The sequence below is a fragment of the Apium graveolens genome, unplaced genomic scaffold (genome assembly GCF_009905375.1).
Source record: "Apium graveolens cultivar Ventura unplaced genomic scaffold, ASM990537v1 ctg8871, whole genome shotgun sequence".
Classification (NCBI taxonomy): Eukaryota; Viridiplantae; Streptophyta; class Magnoliopsida; order Apiales; family Apiaceae; genus Apium; species Apium graveolens.
Genome location: NW_027421537.1, coordinates 9466 through 22494, shown reverse-complemented (window position 1 = coordinate 22494; position 13029 = coordinate 9466). Strand labels below are relative to the sequence as shown.

Here is a 13029-nt window from a genome sequence, read left to right as displayed (position 1 = left end):
ATGTCAACCATATCAGGAACATCAAACATCGGAAACTCTAAAGGTGGAAAGTCAGGTATTTCTGGCTTAAAATATGGAAAGTAATCAATAAAATCTGGTACCATCTGGGGCAGGCAACTTATCTGGTGCTGGACCCTGTGGTAGAGGTGGAGGTGGTGGTAATGGAGGGAATACCTACAATGATGTTGGGGCTAGTACTGTGTTGCTACTTGGTCTGACTCGGTCCGCTCCGCAAATGACGACAAGAAGCCATCTAATATACATGACAATAATAACGCAAAAACAATCATATCACAATCCTAAAACTCATAACTTCTAATCACATAAACAAACAACCCTAACATTCCTACTTCTATCTTATATGATCTTTCTATCTTAATTAATTCTAATGTTCTTGTTTTCAAGGGTCAAAACCTATGCTCTGATGCCAACTGTAACACCCTCCAAATTCGGGGTATAGATTTGGGGCATTATTAATTTTAACTACTCACTAAACCTGCACAAGCGGAATATAAGTATAATAATTACCCCGAACTACTGCTACTCATCAGGATCTTTTAAGGTTAAGAGTGAAAACAAGAACGACACACTAACTTTATTACAAACCAGTTCCAAAATAATCTGTCTCAAGAACTCTCTTTATTACAAAACTTTATTCTATCTACATTTCTCATCAAACAACTTTTATTAAAACCAACACTACTACTTATCCTCCTACACATGATCTGGTAACTCAAAACTCTCTTCTTGGGATAGGGTTGAACACTCTTGGTATAAGAGGGTCCCACTGCTTGACTCGCTTCTTGATTATGCGGGTTCTGATGGGGTTCATTCTCTACCTCGACTGAAAAATAAATACTAATAACAATAAAAGGGGTGAGCTAAAATGCTCAACAAGTCTGGCAATAATATATTGTGGTAACAAGAGAAAATAAATGAATCGAATTCTGACTGGTTGACAACCATTTGTATCTGTATAGAATAATAAAGTGCCATTACTGGCGAGTGCCAAATAAATGGGACTGGAAACAAGAACTAACTATGCACTATAACCTGCTCATCAGTCAGGTTACAGTGCAGATCTATACCAACTGCATAGACCCCAACCAACATAGGGAGTACTCAGGCAACTACGGCCTATTAATTAATGGTCTTGGTAAAACCCAGTCTGTATCGTAACATCCGGTCCAAAGTTGAGCATCCGGAACATCAGAATGCTTTCGATGTATCCCAACATCAGGATATATCATAATATATGTAACAAGGGTGAAATATTGGAATATCACTGCAAGAAATTGTACTTTTACCTACAAATAATTTACCTACCAATATCTATTGGTAGCTAAAAACTACCTTTACCTACATATTTATAATTGTAGAATTTAATGGTGTATAAAAGTAAATACTCAACTTACTTATATGTGCAACGTTATCAAACCAAATTTGACGTCTGGTAACCAGTGATGTGGACATTACCTGTCACTCTTCCTTTACCTACACATTACGTGTCACTCGTTCCTTCATAAATATCTTCTGTTATAATCATGTTTTTTAATTTTTTAATTTTCATTTTTTAAACAAACTTAAAAATAATATGTAATTTATTACGTAATATTATTTTAACTAAAATATTCAAGCAAGTTCACTTTCATATTTTTTTTGTCTGGTTTATATTTTAAATTATCAATTAACACAAATACTGTTATTAGTGTCGCATCATGATATTCATGAGTTTATCTATTTTATATATTTAAAATTTTAGAAATTCATTTTATAGATAAATTAAAAAAAATAAATAAAAGTTTTTAACGAATAAAACCTTTTTAAACAAATTCTGTATCCTACAATTCTAACTAAATACAAAATTCTACTCTATCCTAAAATATATGCATATTAATCATTGCAGAAACGTTATATGAAATTAACTAATGATTCTCAAAAATAAACATAAGACATAAATAGTATTGTACATTCGAACATTTAGAACTAATAGAATTTACAATAAATTATTAATATCTTATATAAAATTACAAATTTATTTTTCATAAGTATATAAAATAGTAAACAAAATATATAATTATAAATAAAATAAAAATAAAATTTTACAAAATTTTGTAAATATAGTTCGTATATTACATCTTTTTGTGTTAAGAAATTCTTCAAATTTTTACAAATATAAAATTAGCTATTTATTTTATCTAAGGTAAATAATACCTTTTTGGAGATAAATTCATTCCCATAAAAAATGAGTGAATAACAGAAGATATTGTTATGCACATAATGGGTGGCATGGTATTCGCTAACAGTTGGGTTGTTTCACAAAGGAAGAGGTGTATTTATTTAGACTAGTAATATGATGATATAAGCGGAGTAGTAGTTTCGTGCCAATATGGATCTCAAATCTCTCTCCAGGTCTCCCTTGTACACAGGTATCAAGTTTTAGCTTTACCACGTATATTTTCATCCATCTATTATTTTCTTAAAATATAAATACATGTTGATTATTATATATCAATATATTTATATGTATTTGGTTAGTGTGCGTCTAATGTCTAATGCTTGTTGACTTTCAGAATTATAAAAGTGAATGCTTCAAAGAGATTCTCGTTTACAAATTACAATGGTGGTTTTGAGTACTGATCTTATCCCCCGAAACAAAGCTATACTGGGTTGGAGTAATAACACAGAATATTTTTTGAAGATAAGAAAGTTACTCTCATGTATCAAACATCCAGAATGTGTGGGAAATATTCGTTCTAAACTACCAACCGATTGATTAATTTGGAGGTGTTCCATTTCTACCTTTTTAATTGCATTTATTTGTCTCTAATTTCATTAATCCACAATTCAAGGAAGTTTGAGTAGTGAATTTTAATGTTGGTTTCTTTACAGGAATCATGACGAAAATTCTGGATAAATAGAAGTCTTGAAGAGTGATAGTTATCTCAAATGAAAATGGTCCGAGCTTACTTGCTGATTCTAGTTCATGAAAGATATGCAAGATAATGCCTAATAGAATTTGAAGATTGAATTGTATTATTTTTATTGTAAATCTTTAAATTCTATTCCGTGCGTACATTTTACATGTTAATAAATTATTTCATGTTTTTTCAAATTTACACATTTCAATTTTATGTATTTAATATTAAAGTTAATTGAAAAAACAATTATATATCATGGCCTAATCTCGGACACGAATTGACTTTTTCCGACCACTCATGTTACAAACTTCTAAAACTATGTGGATCACTCGTGAGCCACCACATGGGTTTCAACGTGGAAATAACTTATTGCAATATACTTGTGACATATCATCGATGACTCATCTTTCATGATTTGGAAAAGTAGGGACCACTTTATATTTACCTACCAATTGAATAAATGTAGGTAAAGACTATTTCTCCACCAACCTTTACCTACCAATCGCTACCAATATTTTATTAGTGGGTAAAACTCTTTACCTACACATAAAGTATTTTTACCTACCTTTATAATGTGTAGGTAAAAGCCAAATTTCTTGTAGTATGAATAGAGGATTCAATAAATTGGGAGAAATCAAGAATCGAAATGAAATAGAAACAAGAATCAATAACTGGTATCAGTGTATATGAACAAGAATTATCAATGTATAATTGATATGAAAAGTAGGATATATTTCACTATTCTGAATTTAGAATAGGGAAAAATTTGCCTGGCGCGTACTTAACCTGGTTCAACACACCGTCTTCGGTCTCCTGCTTGATCTGCCTTGCCGATACTGAATCAGTCATGGAAAGGTAGTCATTTAGATAACTTATACATACGCGTATCTCAAATTAATACCACGTAACCCTAATAATCTACCCATGCGTTTCTATCTGACTCGCGTATATAAATATATAGAATTATATAACACATAAGGTTCACATAATCATGTAAAGCACATAGCATATAAGGTACATAATTGATTTTAATCTCATAATTATTTTTTTAGAATCGATACTAGACTTATACCCATATTAACTAACCCTATTTGGTTTTATTTATAATTTTTCGGGATTTATTTGACCCGATTCTACCTATATTAGGGCCTATAAACCTTTAACTATCACAAGACGACTTTCTTTCGGAAGAAATTATTATTTACAATTATTTTTATTGGATTTTTTTCATTTTTCTGAATATAGGGGTCTTCGTTTCACTCAAATCGGAGTAACAGTTTAATTATTATGAATTAAACAAGATTTAATTAATTAATAATTAATTATAAATATTTAATTATAATTAAATAATCCTTAATTATATTTTTAAATAATTATTTAATAATTATTATATTTTAAAATTATTATTCCCTAATTATTAGGATTAATTATAATTATTTACAAATTATTATCACTTACTTGATTAGATCAATTATCTAGAAATAAATAATCGATGCAACTAACGGTTACGTTATTCATCGAATAAGTAATTATTATTTGCAATATAATCTAACTCAACGATCAACTACTCGTATAAATACGAGCTACTCGCATTCCTCGTATACCTATCAACTTATTATTCTGATAATTATAATTTATCACCACTTATACGATTAAATCGATCATCTGTATTTAACTATTCGATTCGAATAATTTTTACGATATTCCTCAATAATTAACTATCGCTCTAATAATAATAATATTATAATCCAACGTATCGTTCACTTTTTCACATAGGTACGAGTTATTCATATTATAGAACTAATTATCGAATCTTTAATCGTATTATTCAATTATTTTTAATCCTTATTTATTAATTAACTACCTAATTATTAATTAATAAATAACTAATAAATAATTAGATAAATAATTAAATAATCAATCAAATAACTAATTTCAAAATTTTAAATTATTAAAATAATTCTGAAAGTATTAATAATATTTTTCAGAATTTAAAACTTATTTTTATTTAATTTTTAGAATTTTTAAAACTGATTTTTGATTTTATAAAATATAATTAATTAATTAAAAATCCAGAAACAGAAAACGGGGAATGGAAATTGGTTTTGAAGATCAAACCCAGGTCAATTCCGGGTTGAAACCGGGTCGAACCCGGGTCCTCAAGAACAGCCCAGAACCGGCAACGGTGGCCATTTTGGCGAGCTTTCCGGCGAGCCTAAACCCCGGCCAAAACGCAATGATTTCGACTCGTTTAAGCTGCAACATCGTTCCTTTCTTCTCTCACCGTACAACCACCCTCTCCATCGCAACCGACCACTCCATCCCGTTCTCCGGCCAAAACTCCATTTTTTTTCCGATGAACCTCCTCGGAGAATCGTTTCTTACCAATCGTGAACCAAAATTCACAAAACATATAGGAAATCAAAGCTATAGACTGCTATAATCATTCCCAACAGTACATATAATCAAAAATATCTAAAATTCTAAAAAATAAAATCAAAAACACTAAAACCCATGAACTCGGCACATCGATTTAGGGGTTATAAAAAAAATTAAAATACCTAATCACTCCTAGGACTACAACAAAATTAATTGCATCAACCAAACAATCAAATGATTCTTCACAATCAAAAACCGAAATTCATGCCAAGAACATAAAAATTGATTTTGAGATTAATCGAACCTCAGTTGTTGATATTAATATCAATAGATTCGTCTCTTCACAAGGATTGTATCGGTTACTTGAACTTTTACAATGGATTAGTGAATCTCCTAAAATGATGGATTGATCTTCTCCCTCCTCTAAGAACATACTTGTCACCGACACTTTCTAATTTAATTAAACTGATTTTTAATAATTAATTAACTAAAAATTAATATTAATTCAGCTATTTATAGTAGTGAAAATAATACCCCTAAATAAAATTAAGGGGCTAATTACAAACCTAATAAAAATTTGGCCCCAATTTTTATAATTTTTGGGTATTAATAATGAATTTTTAAATATCCAATAAATACAAAATAAATGCTAAAAATTCCCAAAAATGTGAATATTACAAAAATGCAAAGAATAAAGATATATAATAATTTCATGATCATATAAAAATAAAAATGTGATTTTTGTGGGGCTTTTGGTACCCGAAGAGGTCCGGAAAAGTCATCTTTCGCGAAAAAGGTAAATTTGTAAAACGTTTAGGGGTTCAGAATAGCGATATGATACAGGTCGTTTTGGCAAAATAGGGCCAATGATTTTATTTGAAATACGGGCTTTAAAACTATTTGAGCTGTACGGGTTTTGATATAAAACATATAACTTATGATAAAATACTCAATACATATCTGAATCACATTCTGATCGAAACAGACGACACGTAGCACATAGCAATTAGGGTTTAATGACTCAACACATTTAATCACATAATAATACATATAAATATCTTTATTATAATATAATACGAGCGTAATTTTCTCGGTCGTTACATTTGGCACTACAAAAATTTTGCAATCAGACAACAGTTGATAGACAACGGTAAAAAAAACTATCGTCCTAAAAAATCATACAATGGTTAATTGATTTTGCAGAAAAAACAGTTGTGTGAGCTCCAGAACAAACAACGGATATTCATCTTTTTTAAACTGTTGTACAAGTTGTATTCTCTCATCGAGTCAGAAAACGGTTTTTTAAATGTAGTGTTGTTGTTCTTTAACACAACGATTATAAACCGCTGTTACTATGTTAACGTATAGGGATATAAGATAACCGTTTTGACATTACATTGTGTAATTCAGACAACGGTTTTTCAGAAAGGTTGTCCTCTAAACTATCAAACAACAGGATAAAAACAGTTGTCTGAGAAATTTTAATGGGTACCACGTATTGAGGTGGCAACACATGATAGGTGGTAAATCATTCACAAGGATTGCTGAGGTGACGAAATGAGTGCCCTTCATTGAAATGAGATTTGATATCGGCTGAGATCGAAAAATAACTGATATTCTTATACAACGGTTTTATGTTAAAACAAAAGTGTTGTCTTAGTTGGTCTCATACAAGCTTTTAGATATTACGTTGTGTAATTCACACAACACTTTTTAGAATGGTTGTCTTAGAAACCTTCATACAACATAATAAAACTCTTGTCTAAAATAGTTATTTTATAATTTAAGTGGGCACCACCTGATGAGGTGGCACCCCATGATAGGTTGTAAACATTTTACTCGAATTGCTGAAGTGTGGAAATGACAGCCCTTGATTGAAATGGATTAGATATTAGCCGTTAGATTGAAAAAAGCTGATATGCTTACACAACGGTTTTATAATAAAAAGCATTGTCTTTGTTGATCGTTACAAAATGGTGTTTCAAGAAAACCATTGTAAACGTATTACTGTATAAAATGAGATTCTCTGTTAACAAGATAAATTTTTTAAATAATTTTTTCGACGACCCAATTATGGAAATTAAGATATATCAATTTTAGTCATACAAAAAAATTATTAAAAAATTTAAAATTCATCTTGCATGCCAGGAATAGAAAAATCCCATAAACCCATCCCGACAACGAGACTCGTTCCTGATTTACAAGATCATTTTTTTAAATGAAATTTTCGACGATCCAACCGTACAGATGTTAAGATATATCAATTTTAGTCATATCAAAAATTATTAACAAATTTGAAATCCATCTTGCATGCGAGGATTACAAAAATCTAGTAAAAGTACCACCCCCACAACGAGACTCGTTCCTGATTTACAAGATTAATTTTTAAAATGATTTTTTCGACGATCCAAACGTAATGTTAAGATTTAGTCATGAAAAAATTATTAACAAATTTGAAATCCATCTTGCATGTCAGGATTAGAAAAATTTAGTTAAAGTACCACCCCAACAACGAGACTCGTTCCAGATTTACAAGATAAATTTTTAAAATGATTTTTTCGATGATCCAGCCGTACCAATGTTAAGATATATCAATTTTATTTATATTAAAAAATTATTAACAAATTTGAAATCTATCTTGCATGTCAGGATCAGAAAATTAGTAAAAGTAACACTCACGACAACGAGACTCGTTCCCGATTTACAAGATTAATTTTTAAAATGAATTTTTTATGATCCAATCATACGATATTAAGATATATCAATTTTAGTCATATGAAAAAATTATTAACAAATTTGAAATCCATCTTGCATGTCATGATTAGAAAAATCTAGTAAAAGTACCCCTACCGACAACGAGACTCGTTCCCGATTTACAAGATTAATATTTAAAATGATTTTTTCGATGATCCAACTGTAAGTATGTTAAGATAAATCAATTTTAGTCATATGAAAAAATTATTAAAAATTTCAAATTAATCTTGCATGTGAGGATTAGAAAAATGTAGTAAAAGTATCACTCCTAACAACGAGATTTGTTCACAATTTATAAGATAAATTTTTAAAAAGAGTTTTTCGACGATCGAGCCATATATATATGAAAATATCGATTTTAGTCATATAAAAAAATTATTAAAAAATTTCATATTCATTTTGCATGTCAGAAATCGGAAAATCTAGTAAAAGTACCACCCCCAACAACAAGACTCGTTTCCGATTTACAAGATTATTTTTTAAAATGATTTTTTTGATGATTGAACCGTACGAATGTTAAGATATATCAATTTTAGTCATATAAAAAATTATTAAAAATTTCAAATTCATCTTGCATGTTAGGATTCGGAAAATCTAGTAAAAGTACCACTCCCAACAACAAGACTCGTTCGCGATTTACAAGATTAATATTTAAAATAATTTTTTTCGACAATCCAACTTTTCGATGTTTAGATATATCAATTTTAGTCATATAAAAAAATTATTAAAAAATTTCAAATTAATTTTGCATGTCAGGATTAGAAAAATCTAATAAAAGTACTACTCCCAACAACGAGATTTGTTCACGATTTATAAGATAAATTTTTAAATGAGTTTTTTGACGATCCAACCATATAGATATTAAAATACATCAATTTCAATCATATAAAAAATTATTAAAAAATTTCAAATTTATCTTGGATGTCAGGAATAGATAAATCTTGTAGAAGCACTACTTCCTAGAATGCGATAAGTTATTAAAAAATTACTAAAATTATATCTTGCATGATTATAAATTTTTTTGAATAAAAGTGCAAATCCAAAAATTAAGATTATTTTTCGATTAAAGAATTAATTTCATGAAGATTTTTTTCCGATGATCTTGGAGAATGTTAATGTTATTACTTTTAATATTGTAAAAAATAATTTAAAATTTCAATTTTAATGAAAATTGATTAAAAGTCCAAATCCAAAAATTAAGATTATTTCTCGATTACGAAATTAATTTCATGAAGATATTTTTTCGATGATGTTGTAGAATGGTAATGTTATAACTTTTAATACTTTAAAAAATAATTTAAAATTTTCAATTTTTATGTCAAATTACGTTATACTGAAAATTATTTGAAGTTATTATTATTTAAATACAGCTACTTGTAAATTTGATATTTTTTTACTAAATCAAGACTAATATTTGGTTTCCTCCACCGGCCAATATTTCATTTATGCCTTCTCAAGTCTTGGTTTCCCCCTTCTATCTCAATCCCTAAATATCATACCCTCCGCTATTCAATCTCAACATCATAAACAGATCGAACTCTCTTTCTCTCCATCTCTCCCCCTCTATCTCCTTCTCTCTCAATCTTACAACCAGAGTCAATACACTTCATAGACACCCAGATCGATGTAAGTGTATATATCTCTACGCATCACACATATTTAGATGTATGTGTACTTTTCTTCGATTTGGGTTGTTTTCTATTTTCTATTCTTCCATTTGTAATTCAATTTTTAGGTCTTATTCTTTTATTAGTTTAGGGCTTCAGTTTAGGATTGGGTTTCAATTTATATTTGGGCATAAAGTCATGTAGGTTAAGCATTTTGGGTGTAGTGGAAGGACGAAATGGTCTCTTCTTGTAAACGAGGACACTACTGATTGCCATAACCCGTAGGTTCATCACTATTATCTTAAACTTCTGTTTTAGTTATCCCACCTAGACATATAGCATTTGAACTTTGCTGTTTAAGACTGGTCCGAGTCCTTTAATTGATTTCTAATTATTACAGTGCTGCCTTTTTTTTGCCTTTAAGTAATGTATTTTTTGTTAGTTACTCTTTATATGCCTATATTTGCTTTTGTATAAGGATGTCAGACTAGTTGAGGCCTTTTGTTGAGATATGAATGCACTTCATAAGTATTCACATCATAATTTTATAACTTGTTGACAGTTTAGTGTTTATGACTTCTTCCCATTTCTTCCTGAACTTTTGTCTAGTACTATATTACAAGATAAAAGGCAAAGGTCTGCTATTTTGGTGTGGTAGTGATAATTGTTTTTAGTCATTTAGCATAATAGTAAGCATAAGAGATTGTTGAATGCTCCTCACAAATGATGAATGCTCCCCACAAATGCAAAGTTGCAAAGTGATGATACGGTATTTTACTACTTGCAGAGTTAAGTTTTCTCATAGACTTTATCTGATTTTCGAGTTTAATCTTGTGTTTTTGCATCATTATCGTTAAACTCTGCTTTTGTGCTGGTTTTTTCAGCTGCTTTATGGTTAGTTAATTGTGTAATGGATACTTGTTATTAGTGCTAACGAGTAGTGAAGTACAAAAGAATGTATATTTATATGATTAACACTTCTTTGCAATTTCAAGGAAAATAATTCCTTAAGAGCACTTCTTTACTGATAAGTATATAGTTGGGCAGATAGACTAAAACGAGTTAGCCTAAACATTAAAACCATAATAGGTTCAGTGACTGAATCACGGTGACATGATACATTACTAGTAGCTCTTGAATCTACTCCAATAACGTGCATTCCGGCTGGTTGTAATGGTGCTATTTCAGCCGCTGAAACAGTTGTAATAGTTCTCCTGCTGCTTGCAGATTAACTAAGAAACCCAAGGTACAAATTGTTGATATTGATGTTGCTGATGCCAACAATGAGTTGGCAGCTGTTGAGTATATGGAGGACATGTACAAGTTCTACAAGCTTTTTGTACATTTTAATCTTGAACAAATTGTATTGAACTTAATACTTGTAGTACTATATTGCACAAGTCTGACCTGTCAAACTCTTCTCTCTTGTAGAATGAGACCAAGGTTTTTGACTACATACAGTCACATCCTGAAATTAATAAGAAAATGAGAGCCATACTTGTAGACTGGTTGATTGAAATTCACAAAAAATTGGATCTGATGCCAGAGAATATTTACCTCACAATCAACATAATCGATCGCTATCTAGCAACGGAGATAGTGGGAAGGAAGGAACTGCAGTTATTGGGCATTAGTTCAATGCTTACAACCTCAAAGTATGAAGAGATATGGGCCCCTGAAGTGAATGATTTTACCAAAATTTCACACAAAGGTTACACTAATCAACAAGTGCTAGTTATGGAGAAGAAAATTCTCGGTGGGCTTGAATGGAACTTGACTGTCCCTACCCCTTATGAGTATATGTATGCAAATTAGTTATTGTGTACCTTAATGAGCATATTTAGAAATAGATTTTAAGTTATAGTTGTAATTCTTGTAGAGAACCTTTGTATTATAAATTTAATTTCAATTGTGAAATAACAATTGAATTATTATAATATCATTTTATTTTAAAATTGATTTATTTTAAATAATGAGATTAACTTTGTAAAAAATTGTGTGCAACCCACTTAAAAATGATGAAGACCGTTGTATGTGTCACTGCACATATATTTTTTTAAAAAATTGTTGTCTTTTGATATTCTTTGCAATGGTTTAAATTTTTTACACCATTGTCTTTTAAACAAAAAACATTCATGATAATGGTTTTACTAGTTAAAAAAAGATTATAAACTGTTGTTTATGAAAATATCGAATAAGGTTACAAAACCATTATTGTTAAGTTAGATAGACAGTAGTTAAATAAAAAAATAGTTATTTTAAAAAGTTCCAACAATGGTTTGTTGAATAACTGTTCTGTCTTCCATGTTAACACAAGTACTCTAACAGGTTGTTTAATCTCTATTTTTACAAGGGTAAAAACAACCATTGTCTGATGTTCAATCACACGAGTGTTGGAAACACAACAGAAAACATACTTGTCACACAACGACAAAAAAAGTATATGATTGCAAAATGTTGTAGTGTGGGATGTTCCCCAAAATAAATTCGTGCGCATAAAGCGGATAATATCATACTAATTGGAGTTAAGGTTCGCAGTGGCCCAATAAGTAACCTGGCAATGATACTACTTGTTGGACTACGTGCGAGCCTCTTCACATTAAAATGATATTGTCGATTTGGGCCGAGCCCGCATAAATTTATTTTTGATACTTACCAAAATGCCTCATACTAATGGAGGTAACATGCTGCTTATTAACCATCAGTTTTCTCCTCCTACAAAAATAATGTCCATTCACCCAGACAAAAATAAGGGACGAAACATTAAGAATTGAAGAAGAAATCAAGCAATATACTAGCGCTCATCAAGAGCCCAACTCAGAGATTTGGATCCTTCTTTCTTTTTTGATCATTTTGATGTTGAACTTAGGTTGATAAAAATAAATAAAATATTATAGCTTATGCCCATGCTTTTTTGCGAAAATATTATTATAAGCGACCAACATTTAAGTAGTTTCATATCTTGTATAGATACATCTAGCCGTCTAGGAGTTTACTTTTTATTTCTATTATAAGTTAATAAGTACTAGTTTATTCTAAATGAGATTAGTTGAAAAAGTTACCGTAAAAGATTTTTTTTTCAATTTAGCTATACATCAACGTGATCATGTCATGTAGAAAAATACATATTTTATAAGTACTGGTATAGAATAGGCATTTTGTACATGTGACCTATATATCTTTAACACATATGTAGAGGAAGGCACAAAATAAAAACTAGTCTTAATTGTGTCTACTCATTAGGCTCTTTCTCTTATTGATATACCCAACTCTCTGCATTCCCAAACAAAAGAACAACATCATATCATCTGATTTAGTAAGGTGTTTAATCATTTAAAAAATTACTTAAAAAAATAATTAAGATACTT

General features: G+C 29.9%; 1 protein-coding gene across 1 annotated transcript; it reads left to right on the top strand.

Moving 5' to 3' along the window:
• On the top strand, positions 1–11476 carry LOC141705451 (G2/mitotic-specific cyclin-2-like). Its single transcript, XM_074508389.1, has 4 exons — positions 1–55; positions 114–222; positions 10889–11000; positions 11093–11476. The coding sequence occupies exons 1-4, from the start codon at positions 1–3 to the stop codon at positions 11474–11476; spliced, it is 660 nt and encodes a 219-aa protein (XP_074364490.1).
• Positions 11477–13029: the final 1553 nt, after the last annotated feature.

Bases quoted from the DNA above. Each gene is read 5' to 3' on its own strand.
- LOC141705451 (XM_074508389.1), top strand. From the start codon at position 1: ATGTCAACCATATCAGGAACATCAAACATCGGAAACTCTAAAGGTGGA. The intron at 223-10,888 runs GTCCGCTCCGCA...TGCTGCTTGCAG, and splicing joins TTGCTACTTGGTCTGACTCG to ATTAACTAAGAAACCCAAGG. The intron at 11,001-11,092 runs GTACATTTTAAT...TCTCTCTTGTAG, and splicing joins ACAAGTTCTACAAGCTTTTT to AATGAGACCAAGGTTTTTGA.